The following is a 27,836-nucleotide window of genomic DNA, read 5'->3' on the forward strand; positions in this document are numbered from 1 at the left end:
CAAAAATTTTATTATCCGTCAAAAGTTGTTTATTGAAACTACCTTCTTTTTTGTATCATGATTTAAACACATTTATAAACGCGTTTCACGTAATTACTTAATTAACAAATGTATATAAAGTATTACGAATGCATGAGAACATTTAAAGGAGGGCATATTACTATAAATATAGTAAGTGATAAGTGACGTGATAAATTAAAACTTGGTGATAGTAGTCGGGATATTTTAACAACCAACATTATTAGCAACAACATTGTGAAAGTGATAAATTCGGGGTGAAGAAGACCTCCATTAGTATCCCCACAGAGATTAAAAAAAAAATTAATTTCTTTATACTTTGGAAGATATAGCTATTGGTTCCGTAATGGAAATCTCCGGCATTTGCTAGTGCAAGGGCAATCCATTAAAGCAGCTAATTACTTAATTGTTAGTGCGGTGGAGACTCCGAAAGGTTAGGACTCACAAAAGTAAGGTGGAGAATGTATGAAGTATCCACACACCCTTCATATATTTAACATGTAAATACACTATGGCCATTCATCTGGACGCGTATGTGCCTCGTGATCGCGTAAACCTCGTAAACTTACTAAATTTGGTATGGAAAACCGATTCATTTACGAGCGCGGATGCGAGGCATTTACGTCTGTGGTTTTTTTATTACACCTGTATTAGGTTAACTTTTCTGAGTCTCAACTGCATTAATAAAGTGGAAATAGTGACTAGATAGGTAAACACATCTGACTCTCAACCATCGTATACTTGCGTGCGAACATAGTCCGCTATATCGAGCACCAAAAGCATCGGAGCTACCGCATCAGGGAGAAGCCCTACACCTGCCACCCCCGTATGCCACCCATCGCGGGCGTTACGGGTGCAGCAAACCGGTATATGAAGAGATAGGTGGGTTTTCATTACATCACAATTTATATATCCCTTATATTACACTTTATATATGTATGTATACTTATTAAATATATACCATTAAAAAACAGCAACCCGCCAGAGAGGGGGCATCAACCGGGGTGAGCACCCGGGTACAGCACAGACCGCCTAACAACAACAACGGGCGGCATCCACAGCTACTCCGACCAAACAACGGCTCTCACAGAAGCAGCCCTACCAACAACAACAACCTCAACATCAACCGCAGCGAAGCAACGGTAACAACAACGGTTGCAACAACGCAACAACAACAAAAGTTGCGCGAGGCAACAACAACCTCAACATCAATCACAGCGAAGCAACGGTACCAACAACGGTTGCAACAACGCAACAACAACAAAAGTTGCGCGAGGCAGCAACAACGGTTGCAAAAACGCAACAACAACAAAAGTTGCGCGAAGCAACAACAACGGTTGCAACAACGCAAGAACAACAAAAGTTGCGCGAGGCAACAACAACAACGACGGTTGCAACGAAGCAACCGCAACAATAGCGAGCAGCGACCGCTTTTAGCGGTAACAACAGCGGTTACAACAACGCAACAATGCAACAACAACAAAAGTTGCGCGAGGCAACAACAAAAACGACGGTTGCAACGAAGCAACCGCAACAATAGCGAGCAGCGACCGCTTTTAGCGGTAACAACAACGGTTGCAACAACGCAACAACAACAAAAGTTGCGCGAGGCAACAACAACAACGACGGTTGTAACCAAAGAACGTAAATCTATAAGAAGAGCCACCACGTTATAATTGTAACGAGTGGGAACATCTTATAGATTTACGCTCTTTGTTGCAACGAAGCAACCGCAACAATAGCGAGCAGCGAACGCTTTAAGCGGTAACAACAACGCAACAATAACAAAAACAGCAACGACAGGAACAATCACCAGAGCAGCGACAACGACCAACAGGTGCCACAATAAAAGCACCGGCATCAACAACATCGGCTGCCACAGCAGAAACAACAACAACAACAACAAAAACCATAACGGCATCAACCGGGGTGAGCACCCGGGCACGGCAACAACAATAACGGCTGCCACAGCAGCATCCGCTATAACAGCCGCAACAACACCTCCGACGTGAAACTGGTAACAACACGGGCTACAACCGGCAGCAACAAAAAACTGCTGTCATCGCGGCAGCCACACAGGCAACCTCGACAACGACTGCCACAGCAGCAGCGAAACAACAAAACAATCATAACGACAACACAGCAAAAACAACAATGGCTGCCACGTAGCAGTAGAACCAACAACAGCAACAACAACACGACAAAAACATCAGCAGCAGTGCTACATACACGCCCGCTGCAACACCAGGGTGAGTCCTTTGGGCCTATATATTTATATACACCTATTATATATGTATGCTAAGCAAAAAAAAAAAATAAAAACTAAAAATTTACTAACTGATTTATAAAAAAATATATATATATATATATAAGAATAGTTAAAGAAAAATTAGTAAAATATTAAAATGTAGAAAAAAAAATTATTTTTAAAAGAAGTTTGTTTGCTAAATTATGAGTAAGCATAGGTAAACTTAATTAATACCCCAGTAAAATAATTATATGTGCAAAATGTTTTTCCCCATTTCAGCTCTATTAAAGAGGAGTAAAACGTTTTGCTGTATGCGATAGATAGATATGTTGGTTGGGTAAGGCACTGGACCGGTGGGTCTATTGTGCCCCTAGCTCATCACAACTCCTCAACCAGCCACAGAGTGTCTAAAAACTTCATAATAGACCCCGGGGACAGTGAGTGTATGTGCTCCTCTCTTGGCCAGACGTGCCCTATGCTCCTATACCTCCTGCGCGCAACGGCCTCACACTCTACAAGAAGGTTGTGAGGACTAAGTGTCCCCAGGGAATTTAGCCCACACAAACTCCCGCACCACCAACCAAACCAGTCACACTACAACAACGCAAATCAGAGCAGCTAGCCGCGCAATAAACCACAGCAACACAAGTCAGCGCAACTGGCCACGCAGCAAACCACAGCAACACAAGTCATAGCAACACTCAACAACCTCTTCGCTGCCATGACAACGCAACATCACACAGCAACATGTAGCTGCGCGACCACGCAACGTCAAGCACATAGCCTATTAAAGGAGTAGCACGACAAGAAACCAGTCAGTCAGCACGAGACTGTGGTCGTGAACATACGGCTACTGGCAAGAAGTGACTTCATCTGCACCGGCTCGAGTGTCGGGCTTGATTCCACTTCTGCAACAGCTGCTGGTAGGGTGATTTCTTCTGCTTCGGCTTGAGTGTCGGGCTGGACGTCACCTTCCCAGTGGCAGCGCAACAAGTTACACACCCTCTCACCACAGCCTCTCGGGGAACCGCGTACGGGCGACACCCGCTTGCCCGCAGCCAGCACCGGCGTTGGCAGAGGGACGTCGACAGCGCCTACAAGGGCGCCTCTCACCGCCGTCAGCAGAGCAGCGTCAACAGCGCCATTCATCGGTGCCACTAGAGCGACTCCCGCGCGAACAGAGCGCCACTTGTCAACGTCGCCAGAGCGCCTCCCAACGGCGCGAGTAGAACGGTACTCTCCGGCGTCATTAGCGCGATACTCTCCGGCGCGAACAGAAGCGTTACTCCCGGCATCACCAAAGTACCACTCATCGGTGCGCTCACCTGCATTGCTGAGAGCACTACATCTCGACGCAACTAGAACGCTCCTCTCCGGCGTCACCGGAGCACTACACACCGGCACGACCAGAGCGCTACTCTCCGAAATTGCGAGAGCGCCACATACCGGCACCACCAGAGCGATAATCACCGGCGTCATCAGAGCGCCACTCACCGACGGTGTTAGAGCGCCACTCACTGGCACGACCAAAACGCTACCTACCGACGCGGCCAGAACACCACTTATAAACGTAAGCAGCGCGCCACTCAGCGGCGTCAGCAGAGCGCTGCCCACCAGTACTAAAGCCACTACAGCCTAACGGGCTCATAACGGAACAAGAAGCCGTTACCCAGCCACTGCAAGTGACGCTACCGAATGTTTCAAATTGTTATTTGTTATATGTTCGTTTTATAGAAATTAAGCAAAATTGATTAATAAAGTACGATTTACCAGAGCCCCGAAACTACAAATTTATTGTAACGAACCCTGGACACGGCGAGTATACCCCAGCATTTTAGAAGAAGCATCGGGGCTAGCGAAAAGCTTCGTTACAAGGTGCAGGGGAGTTTTCCTGGCGGCATCGCAGATGCGACACAGGTCGCTGAACCAGATTCCAAGTTTGTACATGTGCCCTTTTAGCCTACAGTGGTCAGTCAATAATCCTGTAATAACCCTCAGTTTATCCTTTGGAAAATTCATGAGTAGCCTGTATCTTGTCAGATTGTAACCTCCTAATAAGCTTTTCGCCTGACGTTGACCCATGGTGTCACGCCAATGCAGTTCCTTCAGTTTGCAATTGTCCTTTCTGAGCATATCCTTTATGGTACTGGGTCCTACTGCCAGAAAGGGCTCAGGTCCTATCGGGGTCGAGGAAGCGGCTTATCTGGCCAGGTGATCAGCCTCTTCATTTCCTGCAACCCCCATGTGCCCAGGTACCCACACTAGTTGGATTTCATTAACCTCCGCCAGAGCATTCAGCCTCTCGACACACTCCAAAACCAAGGAGGACTTGATCTCGAATGATGAGAGAGCCATAAGTGCCGACTGACTGCCACTTAGTATAAGTATCCTTTCATTCCTATAGTTCCTACTCATGTTGATCTCTGCGCACATACTGATGGCATAAACCTCCGCTTGGAAGATGTTCCCCCGGGCACCGAAAGCTTCAGCCTAGGGCCGTACACGCCTGCTCCAATCCCCGCAGGTGTTTTGGAGCCGTCAGTGTACCACTGTATTGTGCTCGCCTGTATGTGCCTTTCCATAATAGAGGCACACCAGGTCACCTTGCTGTAAGTGTAAGTCCTGAAATTCCTTTTGAAGACAACCTGTCTGTTGATATCGTCCCTGGGGAAAAGAACCAGGGGGAGCTGGGTACCTAGCTTGTCCCTGTTCCTAGATTATAACACCTTGCCTTTGACGAAGCCCTCCCTAGCAAAGTTAAGGAGGGTTAGCTTTGCGACCTGTTCAACTGCCGCTGCCGTCGGGCAAGTGCGTATTGCTTCACTATCATCGAACTCGTGCCCTTGGAGGTGACCGCATCAACATGGGTCTTCCACAGAAGCTTGGAGTCCAGGGTAAGCCCCAGATACTTAACCTCTGTGACGACATTGATTGCGACCCCGTCCAAGGTTAGGTTCCTTATCCCCTGAAGATTTCGTTTCTTGGTGAAGGGGACTACAGCTCTCCTAGAGGGATTGATATTTAAGCCTACGTCTGCGCACCACCTTTTTGCAAGGTTAAGACCTCTTTGGACTATGTCACAGAGAGTACTAGCGAACTTCCCTCTAGCGATAATCACTATGTCGTCCGCATACCCTTGGCACCGGACGCCCTCGTTAGTGAGTAGCTGTAGGAGTTCGCCCACAACTAAGCTCCACAGTAGAGGAGATAATACTCCCCCTTGCGGGCACCCTTTTGTTGTTTGTATTTGAACGACACTGTCACCGACTTCAGTTTCGGCGATCCTGGTCTGCAGTAACCTTGCTATCCAACGCCGGACGGTTGGCTGAACGTTATGTTTCTCACCGTCTCATCACACTCAAAGGCCCCTTGTATTTCCTCCGTTAAGGCATACAGCGCAGTGTCCGTGGATCTACCCACCCTGTACGCGTGCTGGTTGGAATGCAGAGGGGTTTGTTTCAGAGTGTTAAACCTGATCTCATGGTCAATAATTTTCTCCATTGCCTTTAACATAAAGGATGTGAGACTTATCGGCCTGAATGACTTGGCAAGAGAGTAATCTCTCTTACCTACCTTCGGGATAAAGATGACCCTGGCCCTTTGCCACACCTTGGGAATGTGGGCCAGCGCTAGACTGTCCCTCATAACATCCGCAAGATGTGGAAGTAAGAGCTCTCCGCCCTGCTTCAGCAATATTGGATATATACCATCCACCCCACGGGCCTCGTACCGTTCGAAGGAGTCCAAAGCCCACAGCACTGTTTGCCGGTTTATAAGGCTTTTAGCCAGCTTCCAGTCCGGTGGGGATGACCTGTACGCACGGAAAACAGCTCCCCCGGCGGTGGGAATGGCGTCCAGAAAGTGGGCCGACAGCATGGCGAGTGCCCTTTCCTGTTCCGTACCTGAAAAAGTCCCATTAGGTAGCCTTATAGCCAATGTGGTGCCTGTGTTGTCCCTTGCCGAAGCTTTATAAAGCCTAGCAGCTGCAGGAGTGGATGCGATGTTTTCACAAAAGGTCCTGAAGCTGCTCCGCTTGGCCTTTCTAATCTCCTTATTGTACTTTGTCAGACTGACTGAGTATTCCTCCCAGTTCCCGGTGCGCTTTGCCCTGTTGAACAGTCTGCGCACCTCTTTCCTAAGAACCGAGGGTTCCCGTGACCACCAGGGAGGCTGAGCCTTACCCTTAGGCTTTGACACGGGACAGCTGGACGTAAAGGCATCTAAGATTGTGCCGTTCAGCCTATTAGCCCTGTCCTCTAACGCCATACAATCTACCTTTCTATCCTGTACCTCTATTCTTGGTAGGTTCAGTCTAAGTACCTCTTCATATTTGGCCCAGTTTGTTTTCCTGGGGTTTCTCTTAGGGTAACCTGTCTGACAAGCAGCTCCCAGTGCAAACCGGACAATCCTGTGATCCTACAGCGAAGGCTCAGATGAGACTTCCCACTGGACGATCAGGGGACTGGCCAGTCTGTTGCTGATAGTGATGTCAAGAACTTCCTCTCCGACCCTAGTAATGAACGTTGGTTCATTACGGACATTGTGAATGTTCAGGCCTTCACTTATAATATATTCTAAAAGGCACTCACCCCTGCGGTTAGTGTCCGAGCTGCCGCACTCCATATTATGGGCGTTTGCATCGCAGCCTAGTATGACAGGAAGCCGTCTCCTGCGGCAGAATTCCGGAAGCTGCTGTACCTCAAGGAGCGGCACGTTGGCGTTGTTCCCCGGAAAGTAGGCTGCAGCAAAGACCACCTCCATCTCCCTGCCATCAACTTCCAAGGTAGTCTGGACCGCTACCAGATCCTGTGTAAGAAACTCTGTAATGCAGAAATAATTAATATTATTTTTCAGCACTACACACGCCCTGGGCCTCTCGCAGGAGAGGTCCCAAATTACCTTATTGTTATTGTGGTTGAGGCCCCTCACCTGGCCTCTGCAGGACCACGGTTCCTGTATTAGCAGTATACCCAGGTCTTCCGTGGCAAACCTGCTCGCAATGACCGGCGAGGCGGCCACAGCGTGATGCAGATTGACCTGGGCTACCTCTACTGCTAGGGTCTTCATAATTGGGGCTCGTCGTCGATATCCGAGAGCCGTGCGTCGACCTCGCTTCCTCTATCGAGTTCGAGCCTGCCAATGTCCGCTAGAAGATCCTGCGTGGTGCGCACGTGCGGGCGTTTGGCCCGGAACTCACCGGAGCTGGTGCCTGCGCCGGTTCTGTTAACTGGTTGGCTGGTACCTGTGCCTGTTCTGTCAGCGGGTTGGCTGGTGGGGCCGTGGTCGACTCTGTCGCTGGGGCCGCAGTGGAGTCAGTTGCCGCGTCAACACACATGTCTTGCGACTCCTTGCTGCCTGTCGTCTTTTGCCGCCACGGCTTAACCGGTCCTCTTAATGCTAACGTACGACGCCTCGTCGATGCCCAGGTTGAGCCTGAGACCGTTGTCTTAAGCGTCGCACGACACCACCTTCCACGCAGCCGTGTGGACACCCCCGCTCTGGGCCTGAATGAGTGCCAGCACATACTCAGCCGATTTCTCGGCGCATCTGGGAAGAACACCGAGATAGTGTGCACCGGCGGGATGTCCTCCCCCCTTTTCGTGCATAGCTCGGGTCTCTTCCATCCCTCAATAGCCGGTGCCTTTTCTGCCAGCCAGGCTGCAGTCCGCTCATCCTTGCAGTCCACAAGGAGCATGCCTGACCTGAAGAACACCCCACAGAACACCAGAGGGTGCCTCCACCCTTTTAGGACCTCGTCCATGATCGCATCCTGGAGTCTGGTTAAGTCCTCAGGGCATAGGGCAGCTGCAGGGTAATCACAGGGCAGCACAGCCACCCGGATGCCTTTAAGAGCATCAGAATAGCTGGACGGCTGAGTGGTTCCTTCCTGAGGCTGACCTTGGCCCGCAGATCCATCCAGGCCCCTAGACTCTGTCTGAGGGGGTGTAGGCCCCCGCTGCCGCTTAGGGGACGGTGGCTCCGGTGGTGCAATCTGTAAGCCAGTTCGCTATGCTGGACCTGTGGAAGTTGCTGTTGAGTTACCTTTGGGCTCTCCGCCAATGGGCGGGCGCGGTTCTCTGCTGCTGTTGCCCGCCTCTCTGCTTTTCAGCAGGCGCGGGTCTCTGTTGCCGTTGCCCGCCTCTCTGCTTTTCAGCAGGCGCGGGTAGTTCTCCTGAGTTGCTGCTATGCTGCCTAACAGCGGTAGCGGCTCAATTGCCTCTGCGCTTGCGCTCTTCACGCTCACGTTCCTCTCGCTCTACCTCCTGCCGTACTTCCGCCATAGTGCGGGCTTCATCAGCAGATTTCCCCTGCCGAAGGTACCGGAGATACCACTTGACTCCCGACCCACCAAGACCAGCTCGACGGTGGTCGTCAAGGGTTTCCGGTTGACCAGAGGGGGGTAGTGGAGTAGGTCTGCACCTGCGACTACGCTTCTTGATCTCCTGTACATGCCGCCCTGACTCATACGACGCTGTGGAGGTCCGACTGGAAGACCTACGCTGCCTACTGCCGGAAGCGTGCCTACTGCTGGAGCTATGCCTGCTCTCCGAGCAACGCCGGCCCCTGAACCGGCAACGACTCTCGGAGCGGTCACGACTCCTGGAGCGACGCCGACCTTCAGTTCGCTGCCTGCTTGCAGAGCGATGCATGTTCTTCGGGAGTGATGCCTCTGCTCCCTTGAGGCCTTCCGAAAGGCGCTGCGCCTAACCACGCCGCCCCTGATGGTGCTCGGCTTCTTGTCTTCTCTGGCGTGTTCAATGGAGAGGGCAGCCTCTTCTTCGGTCAGGCTCTCAAGGAAGCTACCCCTGCGCTTGGTGCCTTTACCCCCGCCCAGCATGTTACTGCCGTGCGTGGCCGTTGCTGTTTTTTGTGCTGTTGTTGCTGTATCCGCAGCAGTTGCTGTGGTAGTTGCTGTTGCTGTATTAGTTTCTTTTAACGCTCTTGCTGCTGTTGCAGCAATAATTGCAGTTGTGGCTGCTGCTTACGTTGTAGCTGTAGCTGTCGCCGTTTTTGCGCTAGTTTTCGCGCTTAATTTAGAATTTATTGCTGTTGTTGTTTTTGTTGTTTTTATATGTTTAGTTGTATTCATCTTGTTCGTACGACCGCCTGCCCGACGAGGCGAGCTCAGCAGTCAATTCAGTAGAACGGGAGAGTAGAGTAGACGAAGCGCCGTTCTAATACAGCCGGTTTATACCCTCCTGGCTGCAAATCGTGCAATAGGCACGGTGTCGCATCACACCCTGGATTAGGATGTGGCAGTTCTTGGTCACCGTTCGCTGGCAGCCCAGGTCTGGAGACCGTGTCAACGATGCCCCAGACCAGAAAGGGGCTGGTCAGCGATTCAAGCTAAGCCCCCGCACCAACGGCAAGGTGCCTGCCCTAGCGAGTAGCCTTTAGTTTATCAGTATTTTCATATGTTAAGTTGATGTTCCCTTACAACTTTAATCACCATTATCACGAACAATAGTTAATATTCAATAGTAAATAATTATATGTGAAAAATAAAGTATTCAGTTCCGCCTGCTTCAGTGTCAAAAATTTTCAACAGAAAACTACATCAATGACTGTGTGGTAAAAACTTAAACATATAGAAGATATTTTCATAATAAAAACCATTTTATTATTTTCCCTAGTTATATTGTGGTCCATAATATCCCGTGACATTGAACTATCTGAAGAACAGCCCGGACATATATCAGCGATGAAGTTTTGAGGCATGAAATCTAGCTAAATATCTTCTGAAGTAATCGGACAGCAGAATATAATAAGATGTTCCTTTAAAAATCCCGACGACTATAGAAATAATAAGCTTGGTGCCCTATATAAACCCCAAAAGAGTGGTGAAAATGACATATCCAATATTGTTTTTCAACATATATCGTGTATATAATTTTAAAAATCACCAAAATTTAAAATTTTTAGAGTTTTGATAGTTTTTAATTTCTTGAAGTTTCCCCTTTTTAATAACTTGAGTGGAATTCCAAAATTTTCTAAACTTTCAAAACTTTCTGAATTTGAGAAATTTTAGTAAATCCCAATAATTCAATAATAATGATGAATACTAGATTAATAGAAATTTTTTATTTTTCAAAGATTTTGAGAATTGTAGGAATTCTAACAAATTTTTTCTAAGTAAAAGTGTCGAATATACAAAATTGATCAAACGAAAATAAACTTTTCGAATGTTGAAAACATTTTCATATTTCGTCTTTTTTGAAAATTTAGAAAGTTTTCGTAATTCTTGAAGATTCAAAAAATTTTTGGACGTTGATGTTTTCAAAATTTTCAAAAATTTTAAAATTCTCAAACGTTGTTATATCAATTCAAAATTTTGAAAAAGTTCAGAAAAGTGGAACAATGTTGGAATTTTTCAAAAATAATATTATCTTTTAGAATTCTAAGAATTTTCTATTTTTTACACAAGTACCATGAACATAAGAATTTTTCGACAATTTGTGATGTTTCACATTTTTACATTTATGATGGATTTAAGGATAAATAAAATTCTCAAAATTGTGGAAAATATAAAGATTTCTAAAATCTCAATATTGTACATTTCAATATATTCTCATTTTACCAAAATTCCTTGAAACTAACGGATTTCGATAGTTTTTGAAATTTTGGAAATTATCCTAAAAATAAGAAATCTCAAGAAATTTAATAATATAAAATTCAAAATTTTGGAATATTCGTTGTTTTCTGAACCTGTGAAAATATTCAAACTTGCTGTGAGTTTCAACTGTGTAAAATTTCCCCTACCTGGGTCCGCCACTGTGCCCAACACAACTTGGAGAGTCATTCGGCTTCCATGGGCAAACCTGTCTTGGCGAAAAGGATCTTTGGTTTAAAGTAAAAAGCATATAGCTTTGGAAAACAAATAAAATATTTTGACTATGGGAAAAATTAATATCAAGAATCAGAAACATTCTTTGCGCATTAAGTTGGCAAATTTTTCGCTCGTTTCGACTGAAGATATTTGAAAATTCCAGCAAACAACAAAAATCGTTATTCAAGGAACAACGAGAGTAACTAGCTTCAAATATGGGCTTTAATACCACTGGGGATTTGTAAGATCTACTTCCCAACAAAACTTTACTTATTCAAAACAGAATGATAACGTGTTGAAACTTAAATAAACCAAACTTTACAAATAGGAGGAAATAATACAAATTTTACTACAAAATTTCAGTAAAATATATGCGGCAAAGCGTAAAACAAATAAAATTGTGCAATAGAAATACAATCCAATACCAACAAATAAAATTATCTTTAAAACATTTTGAAAAGTAGTCGGTAACCTAAAGCTGAGATCACACGATTGCCGCAAATGCACCAATCTGGAACAATTTTTATTATGCTGTATTGGAGCACGATAAAAAAATTGTCCCAATCAAATTCTGTACAGTCACACGGTTGCCTCTTTTTATACAATTTTGATTGCTGCAAGTTGGTCAAAATCAATATAGTGACAATAATTGCCCCAAACTTATCACACGATTGTTATAGCATGCGGCAATCGTGAAAATAAGATGTTGGCTGACTTCTAAATTCTGTTTTGTTTTTTGTTGTGTAAAACTGGTGTAGTCTTAAAAAAAAGAAAATTGCATCTAATTTATATATTGTGGGCTCATTTTATGCATATTTGTTGTTTGAAAGCAAAGAAGCAAAAACTTGAGCCCAATGAAAACTGACGCATTTATTTAGAAGTTTGAGTGTACAGTTTTTTTATTTTTCGCCGATAACTGCAACGTGCTAAATATGTGGAGTTCAAGTTACAAGAGTTTTCTTTTTAATTTTGGTTTTCTTTTTAATTTTGCTTTTTTATTAATTACAGGTATAATAAAATAAATAAAAATTTCAGATTTATACAACAATTATAAACATTTCTTAAACTTTTGATCACAATTCAATGGTTTTTAATTTGGATTTCTAGAAAAGAATTTGTTATGCTGTTTACAAAGTAATTTGCATAGAAGAAAGTGCATAATACCGCCTGCTAAAAAAATTATAAAAAATCGACAGGATTATTTAGCAACTTCAAACTTGCACCTTATTGTACTAAATTTTAATGAGCTATAAAACTGAATAACAATTTTTTTTTCTAAAAATCGAAATTAAAAACCGTGCAATTGTGTTCAAAAATTTAAGAAATTTATATAATTTTTGTATAAAGCTTGCAATTTATACGGTTTTGTTAGACAATGAGCTATACTTTTATAGAAAAATAATGAACACTAAACAAATAGAAGAATCATAGTCAAAACTGGTCAAAATGTTGAGGTTCTACCGTTTCGTCTGGGCTGTATTGAACTTTTAAGTTTTTTTTTAAATAAATTTATACTGTCATGGCAGTTTGCCAATTGGTGACATAAAATATATTTCGTATTCTTCTCGTAAGAGTTTTGCTTGTGGTGGTATATATCGCAGCAAAGATTCCGTCATCGGACTTCAAGAAAAATTTTAATTTGAATACAAATTAAATTAAAAGTTATGTTGCTTCCGAAAACAAGGATATTCATTTCAGTGATTTTTGGACATAGAAGGAAGCAAAAAAGTAAATTTTAAATAAACCGCCTAAATATTGTTGTGTATTGTTCACTTCAATTTCCGCACAAGAACACAATAAATATTGCCGCAATTTTGAAATTTTCATTGCCCCATGATTGCCAATCGAGCTATCACACGATTGCCGCAAGTGGGTTGTATTTGATTGGGCATTGTAAGCACAATATCGGCCTCTATTGCCGCATGAGTCAATTTATTGTGAAATCACACGATTGGGGCATAAAATGAGGCAATAATTGGTGTATTGCGGCAATCGTGGGATCTCAGCTTAACACTTGTTTCTTTGCACATATAAATATTTTCTACGAAAATGTCAGCATAATGTTACAATTAAATTACCTTGTTATAAACTAATGCATATTCATAAATTTTTTTATATTCTTTTGATAAAGTAAATGAATACAATTATTGGGAAAAAATATCAAAGATCTAGTATTGGTTTTTCATTTAACTAGTTGAAGTTGAAGTATTGCACTTTTTTTTTCTGGGGTATTGCTTAAAATTAACTTGAAACTTAACTAAGAAAGAGAGAAAAAAAAACTTTTTTTTTAGATAGGCTTACAACTAAGGATTTGACCTACGTAAATCATAACTTGGTAATTTTATAGAAAAGAGGGAAAACAAAAACAAGACGAAGAAACACAAAATCTTTAAAGTAGGGATTTTTTTTTTTGGAAAAAACTAAGAAATTAAAACAGAATAAAATGTAAATGGAAGAAAGCTAAACAGAAATTTAATAGAACGGACTAAACTAAATTTTTTTTATTCATTCATACATATATCAGTGGCATAGCCAGGGGGGATTTGGGGGATAGATCCCCCCCTTCGTCAGTGAAATGAAACTTTTTATTTTGAATTAATAACACAATACTATTTTACCCTTCCGCTTTATAATTTTTTTATTTCAGAATGATGACAAATTATCTTTTAATGAATATATAAAATTATCGGTTGGTGGATTATGTATTTGAATATTTGCGAAATACACTAGGCCATTTTGCTTAGTTCCCCACAGTGTTATGCAATAAAATTGTTCCTTCAGTACGAAATCTATACAAAAACTGTACTTTTCGACTGTAAATTGTATCGACTTTTTAATTTGCTCATATGCATGCATGCATACATAGATTCCCTTTAAGGGTGGGTAACTCAGCAAATTGGCAGGAGTTGACTCAATAACTCCGACTCACTTTAAGGAGTCAGCTCATTCAACTAACTCATTTGACTCTTTGTATGTTACACTCATTCGTATCGTAGACTCGTTTTGAATGTGATGTCTTGACTCAAGGCGAATTTGTTTGTATAAATTCGCCTTGTCTTGACTCATATTTTGAAACTTTATGCCAGGGTTGAAATTTGGATTGCAAGTTAACCGTCCTGTTCATAGATGGGTACCCGGGTAACTTTTGCATATTCAAGTGCAATTTTTATTATAAACTACTGATAATAACGAGTTAAAATTTGGTGACATCCTAAAAATATAAATTTTCTACAAAATGGAGAAAAGCTAAATTTAAATGCAATTTCATAAGGATGGTTTTTAAGTAAAATAATTTTATATTATTAGGTGGGGTGTACCTGGGTACAACTAGTAGGTACAACAACTGTTCACTTGCAAGTTTTTACTAGTTTTGTGTTCAGTAACTTTTTCTGCTAGTTTTCTCTTCTCAATTTTACGCTCTATTATGCTTTTACGCTCTCGCTGCAATTATTACTGGAGAAGTTACTATACAAACCTAATATGTTTCCGTTAATTCAAATAAACTCGCAGCTTACTTGATTTTTTCAAAATTATCAAAGAAACAGCCTTAACTGCCTTTTGGTACCCGATCGAACTAAGGAGAAAAATTATTCATGAACAGGCCGGTTAACGTAAATTTTTAAATATTGTAATCGACTTATCCATATTGCGTAAGTAAATTATTTATAAATATTATTTATACATACATATTTAGAATCTTTAACGTACAGGTGTTCCTGATGTCACGAAAGACCAGTGATGTGTGGTTGCTGTTTTCGGAGGAGAAGGAGAAAAAAGTGCAATGCCGACTCTGCTCCCAAAAGATTTCTGTGGCAAACAAATCGACATGTAACCTTTTGCGCCATATCAATAATAAGCACCCCATGCAAAGGATTACCAGACAAGAGCCACCAATAAGAGTGGACCCGGACGATAATAATGGCAACTCCACTCCTCAGGTGCAAACATCAGATGCACAATCCCTACCACCAGTTGTCGCACCACGCAGGTCAAGAATAGATGATTATTTAAAAAAACCACTTTCAACAAAAAAAACAAAAGGAAATTGATCGGCAAGTGGTGAAAATGATTGTTAGGGAGTACCATCCGTTCAGCGTCGTTGAAGACCCGGAGTTCAAGACTCTGGTGCATATGCTTAATCCAAGTTATAAACTCCCCACAAGGAAAACTGTGTCGTCCTCATTAATGCAAGCCATTTACAATGAAACTGTGATGACAGTAAAAGCACGTTTAAGCAGAGCATTTGCTGTATGTTTGACAATGGATGGATGGACTTCTCGGGCCCAAGACAATTTCATTGGTGTCACAGCTCATTACATTGCTGATGATAACAATCGCATGAGTTTAGAGTCGGATTTGTTGACCTGCGTATCATATTCAGAGCGTCATACTGCAGATAATATAACAAAAAAACTGCAAGAGGTTTTGCTAGATTGGGAGTTGAATAATAAGGTCACAGCTGTAGTTACTGACAACGCAGCTAATATGAAGGCAGCAGTTCGTGGAGGACAGTGGCGGCATTGGGGATGTTTTGCGCACACCCTAAATTTAGTTGCACAGTCGGGCTTAAAAGAAATGCAAACTATTCTAGATAAAGTAAAAGCAATCGTGCGTTTATTCAAAAAAAGCTCGCATGCATATTCACAGCTGAAAGGCACCACGGCTCGAATGCAGCTACCAGTCACAAAATTGATTAATGATGTTCCCACGCGATGGAACTCAACGTTCGATATGCTAGAACGAATTCTGAAAATGAAAGATGCCGTAATTGCAACTGTAGCTGTGGTACAGTCATCTGGGCAAGTGAGAGATGAAGTACTAACTAATATTGAGCTCTTAACAAATGAAGAACGGCAGGCGGTACAGCAAACTATGGAAATAATGAAAGTCTTTCAATACATTACACATGCCATCAGCGGCGAAAAATATGTCAGTGCCTCGTCAGTAATAGTATACGTACGCCAATTACACAAACATTTGAACGCTTATAAATTTGATGACTTAACACCATCTGCACAAAGATTAGTTCTGAAGCTACTAAATGAACTAAATGTGCGATTCAAAGATTTAGAGAAAAACGAACTTATAGCGCAAGCAACTATTTTAGATCCGCGTATAAAAAATTACGGGTTTATAAACAAAAAAAATTATGATGAAGCGCTGCAAGCACTTTACAGGAAAGTAGCAAACACTGTTATTCAAAATGAAATTGATTTTGAGACAAGCACCAATGAGCAGCAAAATCAGTCCAGTAATGTGCAAAGAGAAGAGACGACTTCTTTGCTAACTGAGGGTGAAAAGTTTATATGGGATTCGATTGATACCGTGGCTCAAAATTATATACGTCCTAGTTGCCAGCTTTCATCTGCAATTGTAGAAGTTGACAAATATTTAAATGAACCTCTTTTACCAAGAAAAAATATTCAGGGTATGAGTAATGATATATTACACTGGTGGAAAGAAAGAAAACTTACCTACCCTAGGCTATACCAAATTGTTAAAACCCGACTATGTATCTCGGCAACTTCAGTCCCTTGTGAACGAATATTTTCCCATGCTGGACAAATAGTTAACGAAAAACGAGTGAGGCTAGATACGGGCAAAATATCGCAAATTGTGTTTTTAAACTATAATTTAGGAAAAGATGTTTAAATAAGAATCCAAAAAAATTTTTGTGCAAATGGCGGCAGGTTTGTCTCTTCGTAATAAATGATCTCCCTTTATAATAACAATGTGATTGGGTATTATATTCTTTTATTTAGTTTTTCCGACGAAGTCATATTTTTAGTTCTATTGTATAAGCGATTAGTTGGAAGGCGCAGTGTGGAAAATGAACTTTTTTTGACAAAATCTAATATTTCAAAAGCGAGTACTGCTAACGAAATTGATTTAACAGTATTTTAAAGCTTTAAAGATGAAGAGTTTAGGAAAAAAGTATCGTTGGACAAAAATTTACCTTAACCTTTCAAGTTACTCTCAAAAATAAAGGATTTTAATTTTTTTTTTTAATTTTTGACCTGAAAACAGTATGCAATGAGACATGTAAAAAGTTTTAAACTTTTTTTATACTTGTGTCAATAAATTAAATTAATTTATTAATTAAATTTTATTTTCAAGTTTATTACATGAAGTTTTTAGGTCAAAAACAAAGGAAACAAATTCAAAAATTTTACTTTTGAGGTTCGTACTTAAGGTCAAGGTAATTTTTTACTCAATGAGACCTTCAAACCATATATGTAATACTTCTATATTGATAGTAACCTATCTTCACAATGTGTTTTTACATATATGCATTAAAACAGTATCTTCACAATGTGTTTTTACAATGATCATTGCATGATGTTTTCAGGTCAAAAAAGAAAAAAAATGAAAATCCTTTTATTTGACAGTAATTTGAAGGTAAAGATAATTTTTTGTCCAACGATAATTTCTTCCTAAATTCTTCATCTTTAAAGCTTTAAAATACTGTTAAACTTATTTTGCTAGCTGTACTTGTTCCCGAGATATTAGACTTTATCACAAAAAAGTTAATTTTCCAAACTGGAGGCGACTGTGTGCTTTCAACCAAAAGTTGCCTGCGAACTCGCTTCATATAAACATCGTATTTTATTAATATACATACATTTTGTATCAAAATTTTTAATTTATTTTTGTATTTTTAGTTGCATAACATAAAATTGCTAATATTTGTTCCGTGTTGTTTGAAATAAATGTATAAAAAATAAACAAAGTGTTATATATGTACCTATTTTTTTATTGAAGCGCCGACATTTCTATAGCACATCACTGTACCCAGTAATTAGCCTCTCTCCTTACTCACGATTTAGTCAGAAATAGCCGGAATTCGTTCCTGTATACACATTAATAATATCTTCAGTACTATCTTCCGGACTAATTCTGACTTAATGCTGGAGTACGGCAGCTGGCTAAGTGCAAGCCTTCCCGTCGAGAAAATGTTTACAATAAAATAAAAATTTAGAAAAAATCTCGGTGGTGCTTAGGTGAAAAAAATATTTTTTTACGAGTATAGTTGAAGAAATGAGTAATTGAAGGTTTTACGTCCCATTTTGGGATTTTCGCTGTTTTATGCATGGATGAAGATGTTATATACATATAAATATTTCTTAGCCGTAAATCAGCTGTTGTTATGAAAAATTTAGAAACTAACTACATACGTGTTGAACACACTATTTTTTATCTTTATGCGAAACTTTAAACTTATATAATTTTCTCGAATCGTAATTTTGCGACATACCACCTTCATTATTTATTCATGTCTTCAGTTAGTACATTTATAAAACTTTTAAATTAAAATATTGTATGTGTATTCCAATTTGCATAAATATGTATACTCAAACAAATAACTGACGGCATAAATTATCTAAAGTAATTTTAAGGCAACTTCAAATTAAATATTAAGGCGAACCTGTATTACAGTTTTTACGATGACCCTCCTTACGTTTACAAGCTGTGTATGTGGAAAAGTGTCTCAATGAGCCATTCGAAAGCTTCTGTATTTACACAGAGCTACTGACTTTGTGCATGGCGTAGAACTAAAAAATTACTGAAACAGCAGCGTAGCGTTGGAGAGAGATTGTTGTCCACCACATTAACACCGCTGCACCACATGAACAGAGAGATATGGAAAATTGTCTGTACATTCCAAATCATGTTGTAAGTTGCACAGCAATATAACCTAGGGAATTCAAAGCGAGATAATAAAATACATTGCTTATATGTAATTTGAGAGATAATGTGTAATACCTTCGCTTGATGCTTGCGACAAAACTGATACCCATCGATTTCTCATTCGGGGGGGAGCATTTCCTTCCCTCAACTCTTAGGTCACATCACCTTTGAAAACCTCACGCATATAACGTTCATTTGACCAATCAAAACTGAGTCGAACTTAAACAAAGCAGATTCCACAACCTTTAACAAACGACGTTGAATATACCTGGTTTCAGTAGTTTCGTTAAGACCCTCCCGACCACATATAGCGTAGAAAGGCGTTCAGCCGGCCCAAAGCGAATTTCCGACGGTGCGACTGAAAACCCTCATTGTATAAAATTAACTGTGGCGTTGTGCGCCGACGGTCTGGTTACCGCGTTGTATAAGTTTACCTCCAACGTTCTGTTGACCCACACATGCCATAACCTGAGAATATTCTCCATCTGGTACCCGGAGCACCCCGCTTTGCCTACGAATGAATCCAACGCCCGTACATAAATTGAAACATCACTATAGAAGTGGTGTCCGCAGAATTTCCAAAATAAATTAAATTTTCTGTCTATTCATCACACAATAAAGGCACCCAACGCGTTAATTTACTTAAAATTTTATTAAAATTCATGTTTTCGTGTTTTCATTCCGACACACCTTAAACGAGAAAGATTTCTTCAAGTTTTCTTTCTTCGCCCTAGAAACAATCAGCTGATTTTGTAATTCATGAATTCGCCTCGGTGTTGCAAACGCAAGTCTTTGCCATGCTAAACACTGTGGCGAATCAGGGAGAGTTATATTGACCATTTCCTTTGCTACTACTGCTGACTCATTTTCATGCTAAACACTGTGGCGAAGTGAGACAGTTATATGGACAAATATGAGCCACTATGATTCAGTTGAATCATGTGAGCCTTAGGACATCAACTGAGTTACTGAGTTAAACTTTTTTTTGACAGGGAGTCTGAGTTACCGATTCACTGATGGGAATCAACTCAATAACTCAACTCTGAGTTGAGTTACCCACCTCTAATTCCCTTCAAGGCCAATGATTTGATGGTATTCACGGGAAAGTTTATGTAGGTACATTTACATATTTTACACTTTTAACATAATTGTCAAGGCAGACATTTTAAGATACACTTCTTAACAAACAAATTTTTTTAAGTTATTATAAATGTGTAAAAGAGACATCTTCTTTAAAATAAGTACACTGAAAATAAAATCTGCGTGAATATAACGAAAACTTGCGTAAATTTTTCGTCATTTTGAGCCACGAAAGTTTTCGTTGATTGTACAAAACCGTTTTCGTACATATTACGATTAGAGGAAAATTATAAGGCGCCTGAAAAGAAAGTTTCAGTGAAAAGTCATACATGTACTTACTTTTAATTAAATTAAGTAGTGCTCCTGGCTTGCCGTTGATAGGTAACTGATGAAATTGCCTATTTATCAAGTCCCACATTGCAGCGCAAGGCGCAGCGTAGGCGATGTTAAAAACATTGTATGCTTAAGAGCATAGTATATCCATAGCTTTAATATTTAATTTTGTATTGTTTTTTTTATCCAGCAAATCCCTTTTTAAAACGTTTAAAATTATGTTATACGTTTCACAGCAGCCAACAATTAATTCCGCAATGACACGCGATACAAAAAATATGATGAAATATTAAACTGCCGGTAATTGAGTATATTGTACGAAAATATTCGTATGTTGTACGAATTTAAAAAACATGTTTCTGCATTTGTACTTTATACGAAAGTATTAACTAAATTGTACGAATACAGAATTGTAAATTTCGTAAATTTTAAAACCATGCGTAAATATTACGAATGCCTTCCTACAATATACAAAATTATTCGTACATAGATTTGTTCAGTGCTTTACGAATGTGTTTCGTAAAATAAACGTAAGATTTCGTAAATTGTACTGAAAAAATGCCTTTCGAAAGTCCTTTCGTTATATCTACGTATGGTTCGTAAAATCTTGTTTCGTTGTGAAAAATGTGTTCGTATTATGAACGAAAGTTTCGTACATTGTAAAAAAACCAACACTACGAAAGATTTTCGTAGCACTTTTACGAAATTTTATTTTCAGTATACTAAAACTTGACATTTCTAGTGCTTATCAAAACTTTATACATGTTAACTAGATTCGCCGTTTATCTTAAAATTATATAATTTTAATTATTTGTTTATAAAAATGCAGTTTACACTTTAACAAAACCCGTATAAATCCAAAGTTTAATCTTTTCGCAACATTAAAAAATCAACAAACTTTCGTAAAGCTTTTTAGTTAGATTTCCTAGAAATACATATTTTGAGTATGCAGTTTTGTAGCCCGATCAATTCAAATAAAGCGCAAGTTTAAAATATATACCTGCGACTTATCGTTAATTTTTAATATTTTTTTATATTTATGAAGGCGTTGCTCATTTTCTTCATTTAAAAAACATCGTCGAACATACTTAGATAATATGGAAGAAAATTACCGACATCGTCAAAAATATGCCATACATCAACTATAAATCACAGCTACTTTAAATTTGCACTTTATTAGACTAAAATTGAATGAGCTAAAAAACTGCAAAATATTAAAATAGAAAGTTCGAAATTTTTACGAAAGTTTGTCGATTTTTTTTAATGTTGTTCACAGATTAAACTTATTTTTGTTTGCTGGGTTGGAGCTGCTTCGGCCGATGGAGTAAAAGGCGAAATGCTTATATTTTTCCCTTGTCCCTCCTACGCGTTTCGACACTCTCGTGTCATCTTCAGGGAGTACTAAGGGAGGTAAATGTTGTATTACCTTCAATGTGTGCAAATTAATGTAAAATTCTTGTCAATATTTAGTACTCCCTGAAGATGACACGACAGTATCGAAACGCGTAGGAGGGACAAGGGAAAAATATAAGCATTTCGCCTTTTACTCCATCGGCCGAAGCAGCTCCAACCCGGCAAACAAAATTCATAGAAATTTGGCCCATACAAAGATAAACTTATTTTCATTTAGTGTTTGTTAAGGAATAAACTATATTTTTATAAACAAATAATTCAAATTAAAATATAATAAAATAAATAGTCAAATCTAGTCAATATGTGAGTGTCGTAAAGTTAAGATATTTAAGAACATCTCTTTCTTAATTAACGATGACACTGTTTCTATATGAAGCTGATTTCGACATTTTGTTTTAATACAATTTAGTATCGAAAATATTCTTTCAAAACTTGCCTAGGAATGTGATATAATGGTTCGTTCAGAACCTTTTTCAAAACTTATAAAGGCAAAAACGAGAAGGCGAAGACAAAAGGAGGATAAAAACATTTCCCGCAGTGAATTTTCAGATTTTTAAAACGGTATAGTAATTTAATTTTTACATTTAAATAAAGCATGAAGACCCCATGGAATAAAGGAGTAGATAAAAAATATATAACGGTAAAACTGGCACATACATAAATATATGAAAGAATGCACTCAGGCGACGCCTCTAGCCATTGTGTGTCACAGATTTAAGTTATCGATGGAAATTTTTTTTAACCTTAAATAAATAACTAACATAAAACTAAGTTAAATCAAATTGAATTTATTTAAACTAAATTAAATTAAATAAAAATTCAACCAAGTTAATTAAAATTAAATAACATTAACTAACGTAAAAAAGAGAAGAAAAAAGAAAACTACCGTATAGTAAGATTTAAAATAACGTAATTTTAAATAAACAACTTAATAGATAAATACACGAAAGTTATATAACTAAAAGAACTTAACATAAATTAGCATAAAATACAAATTTCGTGAAAATTCAAATGAAATAATTCTAAATAAATAAACATTTAAAATAAAAACAAGTCGGCCACCTATAATAAGAACTTAATATAAATTCCAATACTAATAATGATAATAATAATCCTAAAAGGAAGAAAAAATAGGAAATTTAATTTTTGCTTAACTCAATTCAATTGTTTTGTAATATACTTACCGGATTTTCCTACCTGATTTTGCTACTCGACTTACCGACCTGACTGAATTACCTATAAAATTTACTACTTACGTACACGTAGTTAATTATCTATATATTAATACGCTAACAAAAATTTTGTCTCCGTTCGTTTAGCGATTCTACCGAACCGATTTCATTTTTCCGTAGATGAGCAGAGTTTTTATGGTTTCACAATTGGTTGAAAATTACGGCCAAAACCGTCGTTTAAACATTTTCGAATTGTGTATAGATGTTGCTGCAACCTGTTCAATTTGACATGTTTCGCCTGTTGTTTCACTATACATTTGAAATTAAGCTTTGAAATAAAGATAAATATGAAGATGAAGAAATAAATGATAACGATGAAGTCAAAAAAAAAGGAAGGCAAAAGTGAAGATAAAGACGAAAATGGAGACAATGACAGATACATAAGAATTAGGGTAACTAAAAGGGTAAGAATATTTCTTGAATTTATGAAGTGAAACTTCTTTAGGGGCAGTTGGTTGGTTGGGAGTCATTGTCAATTGTCAAATTCAAGGGGAATAATGCACATGGAAATAGTTCTCAGCGGTTTAGCGGTTTGAGAATAAAAACAAAAACAAAGATGTCTAGAGGTACAGGCAAAAACGAAGATCAAAGTAAATTTAAACACTTTAAGGTAAAGGTGAAGAGGAATATGCAAAAATAAAGATAAATATGAAGAAAAGGACGAGGATGAAGATCGATATTGTTATCGATATAAAACTCGATATTTTTATCGATATAATAATCGATATTTTTATCGATACTGTTATTGATTAAATAACCGCTATTGTAATCGATATAATAATCGATAATATTATCGATACAATAATGGATATTGTTATCGGTATAATAATTGATTAAATAATTGATTTTGTTATCGATTTAGTCATTTATATTGTTACCGATATGTACAATAATCGATACTGATGATTGTTATATTTATCGATGAATTAATCGATTTTACAATCTTTGTATTTTTCTATATGTTTATGGATATTGTTATCGGTATTTTTATCGACACAGTTATCAACAGGATTATCGATATACTAATCGAAACATGGAATGTGATCACATTACATGAATCACATCACATTTTATCACATGATATAAAGAGACATCACATGATATTACATCACATAATATGATATTACATCACACGATATCACGTGACATGACATTATATAATATGACATCATATTATATGGCATGACATCACATGACTTGACATCACATGATATGACATCGTATGACATGACATGGCATTACATGACGTGGCATCACATGATATGACATCATATGATATGACATCATATGACATGACATCAGAGGATGTGACAACACATGACATGACATCCTATCCCATCACATAAAATCACGTCACATCTTATCACGTCATCGCACCTTATCTCATCTACGTGAATAGAAAAAGAAAAGGATATAAGCAAAGATGTGAAAGATAAAAACAAAGATGAAGACCAAGGTAAAGTTACCCATTTCAAAACCAAAAACACCGTTGGAAAGGTAATTTTCTGTAGATGAGGAGAGTTTTTATAGTTTCGAAATTGGTTGAAAATAGTCGTTTAAAAATTTCCATATTTGTGCATGGTTGTTTTTGCAACCTGTTTAATTTAAGCTGTTTCGCATTTTGTTTTACTTCGTATTTGAAATTAAACTTTGAAATAAAGATAAATATGAAGATGAAGAAACAAGTGGTAACGATGAGGACAAAAAAGGCAAAAGTGAAGATAATGACGAAAATTGAGATAAAGGCGAAAATGGAGACAATGAGAAATACACAAGAATTAGGTTAACAGAGTTGAAATTTTCCGATAGGAATCGAAATAAAATCAGCCATAAAGGTTACTGAAATTTGTCGAATCATCGAAGTTTATAATAATCGAAATTTATCCATGCTTATTAAGTTATCGCAACGTATTGAATTATTCAAACTGATCAATGTTTACTGAGTTGTGGAAATTTATAGACACAGAAACTTAGTTGTCCAAATTTACGGATAGTTATCGAGCTATAAAAACGTGTGGGATTAACGAAATTTGTCAAGTTAAAGAAATGTATCAAGTTATCGATATTTATTGAATTATCATTATTTATAGACTTAACGAAATTTATCGAGGTGTCATAATGCATGCAGTTCTTTCAACTTACAGAGTTATCGATAATTATTGATCTACTGAAATTGGTTGGTTCAACGAAGCGAAGTTTATGGAATTTTCAAAATATATCGATTTATCGAAATGTCAAGGTTATATAAGCTTATCGAGCTGTCACTGCTTATCGAATTTAATCGTCTTAACAGAGTGTAAGGAGTTATCAAAATGTTTAGATAGTTTTCGAAAAATGTGGAGATGTTAAAATTAAAAATTTATAAAGGTATCCAAAGTTTTTACATTTTTGAGCTATCGAAATTTATCGAGCCATCGAATTTCACAGTTATCGAAATTGGTTGAGTTAACGAATTTTTTTGAGTTATCGAATTTTAGTGTTCTTGAAATCCATCGAACTATTGATATGTATCAAATCATTGAAATTTATCGATAAACTTGGATGTATCGGGTCAATTCCAAGTCCTGCCGAAGTCCTCCGAAGGCCTTCAGATAAAAAAAAAATTAGTTACGTTTTAGCAGAAAATTTTCCGGTTAGTTAATTTGTACCGTATAAGTTTTGCTACGTGTTAAGTTAGAAAACCTCTCCAAGGCTTCTAAAACTAGAAAAACTGTCGAATATCGACAGTAACTGGCACTCTAGTACATATAATTCCATAGACTTAAGAGGTACACCTACTGTTTGGGGTTATGTTGAGGGATGCCAGGAATTTCTTACAAGGTAAATGATGAGCAATCGTTTCTTGGTACTAAACGCGAGAATATTTATTAAAGTATTTTAGTGACAATTATGATGATGTTAAATGGAATAAATACATATATTATGAGCGGGAGAAAAATTACATGCGTAGTGAAAATCGCGTGCGTTTTACCGATGATACCGTAACTGTTCCACTGCCCAGAGACGTGTTTGTTTGTTCATCGTACGTCGACAGCTATTTGAGTTCATTATTGGGAAGTGTTCAGGAAATCCGTAACATTTCCCGCCCACCTCGTCGTATTTCGACGAAAAATCATGTTCGCCGCAGCACAGATATCTTCGAGATTGGCCGTTGTATCGCGGTAGTTGTTGTTCTTAAACTCACGACGCGAACAAGCCCATCAGAGCCCGGATGGGTATCTGTACTTCAAGCCAGTTTCCATTGAGCAGGGGGTGCTTTTTCATCTCTAACAAGCACAAGTTCTGGTTGTTGTTTGTGCCATTTGGACCGAACGTGCAAATGATCTAATACCCTGCAGACCATCTGCGCCAGAAGTCTTGATATATCTGGCTAAGTTGTTTCCAGCGGCACAAAAGACCACTCTTTGTATCGAGAAGATTAGGTTCTGGCACGCTGGTAAGAGCGCGCCCAATAAGCATGTGCCCTGGTGTCAACGCAGCGAAATCCGTAGGATCATCTGTGAGTGCAGCAAGTGGTCTAGAGCTTAGACACGATTCGACTCGCTTGAGCACTGTGTAAAATTCTTCAAAGGTGAGTGTTGTAGTGTTGATTGTGCGTTTTAGCAAGGCTTTCATGCTTTTAATGCCGGCTTCCCAAAGCCAGCCAAAGTTTGGAGCTCCTGGGGGTATGAAATGCCAGTTTATACCAGTCCGTGAGGCATAGCTAGTTGCGGCGTCTAACTGCTTCCGAAAATTTTAAAGTTTCTCTTTCATGAGCGCGTCAGCACCAATAAATGTAGTACCTCTATCGCTATACATGTCTGAGCAGATGCCACGTGCAGCTACAAAACGTTCTAATGCATGAATAAATGATTGAGTTGTCATATCGCTTACCAACTCAAGATGAATGCCTTTACTGGCCAAACAAACGAACAATGCCACGTAACCTTTATAGGTCTTGTGTCCCCGCCCCTTGGTTGCTCGTACGTTGAATGGTCCAGCGTAATCGACGCCGGTGTGCATGAACGGGAACGTTACAGTGCAACATGCTGCCGGAAGATCGCCCATCATTTGGTTGTATGGGGTGCAACTATGTCGATAACATTTGACACAGCTGCGTATTACGCGTTTCACTTCCGTACGCCCATCGATAACCCAGTGTTGCTTGCGTACCGCCATGAAGACACCGATGATGAGCATGGTGCACAATTAAAGACGTGAGAGGATGCTAGACGCATAATGCTTTCAGAATCCAGTATTAAACTCAGCTTTATAAGCTTACTTTTTTTTGAAAGTTCTTTTTGTTGTTGTAGAGCTAACATTTCATGCTTAAATTCAGCGTGTTGCGTCATCTTAATGAGTATCTTTAGCGCTTTGTACCGTTCTGGCCAGGTGAAAAACGATGCCAGAACACTCGATTTGTTTCGGCACTTATTTGAAAACCGTAAGCGCCATCCAATTATAGTATGTGTATACAACCAGTCCTGATTATTAAGTTGTACTGTACAAACAGTGATTTCTCTGGTTTCTGGGATATTTTTCCGGAAAATTTATTTTATGTTGAGGCCAGTATTGTTCATTCAAAGAAAGCCATGCTGGCCCGTTCCACCACAGTGGCCAGGCTGCGTCGGAAGTGACGTTCTGAACTGCTTCAATTTGCCTGGGGATGATCGGATCCAACAAAGCGCAGTTACGGAGTCCGTCCACAGTAGACATCGATCCAATTTGACGGATCATGCATCTTTGGTTTTTGTGAAGAGAACCGCGGCGAGACGAGCACCACACAATTCCAGTCGTGGAATTGACAGTAGTTTTAAAGGTGCCACTTTCGTTTTCGCCATTAGCAAATTAACTGAAGTATAGCTCTCAATTGTTACTTTTATGTATATTGCAGCAGCGTACGCTGCGCTCGAGGCATCAGAGAATGCGTGTAATTCCACGGTGCAGTTCGCGACTACTTTTAGCCAACGCGGGATATGCAAATTTTGAAGTTGTTGTAATTCATTGTTGCAAAAAG

The 27,836-nt window shown here is 39.2% G+C and overlaps 1 protein-coding gene and 1 long non-coding RNA gene across 2 annotated transcripts; one reads left to right on the forward strand and one right to left on the reverse strand.

Annotated features, from left to right (window-relative positions):
- The first annotated feature begins 15,158 nt into the window (after positions 1-15,158).
- Positions 15,159-16,531, forward strand: LOC118733805 (zinc finger BED domain-containing protein 1-like). Its single transcript, XM_036463383.1, has 2 exons — positions 15,159-16,443; positions 16,521-16,531. The coding sequence occupies exons 1-2, from the start codon at positions 15,159-15,161 to the stop codon at positions 16,529-16,531; spliced, it is 1,296 nt and encodes a 431-aa protein (XP_036319276.1).
- A 960-nt stretch (positions 16,532-17,491) lies between these two features.
- LOC118748462 lies at positions 17,492-19,722 on the reverse strand. The gene is made up of 3 exons (XR_004994053.1): positions 19,051-19,722; positions 18,858-18,991; positions 17,492-18,789 (listed from the first exon to the last, which is right to left on the reverse strand). It is a non-coding gene; the product is annotated as an uncharacterized LOC118748462 (long non-coding RNA).
- Positions 19,723-27,836: the final 8,114 nt, after the last annotated feature.

The sequence above is a fragment of the Rhagoletis pomonella genome, unplaced genomic scaffold (assembly GCF_013731165.1).
Source record: "Rhagoletis pomonella isolate Grant_MI unplaced genomic scaffold, Rhpom_1.0 Rhpom_scaffold_00001, whole genome shotgun sequence".
NCBI lineage: Eukaryota > Metazoa > Arthropoda > Insecta > Diptera > Tephritidae > Rhagoletis > Rhagoletis pomonella.

What these genes read in the sequence shown, in the direction of transcription:
- LOC118733805 (XM_036463383.1), top strand. Translation starts at nt 15,159, where the DNA reads ATGATTGTTAGGGAGTACCATCCGTTCAGCGTCGTTGAAGACCCGGAG.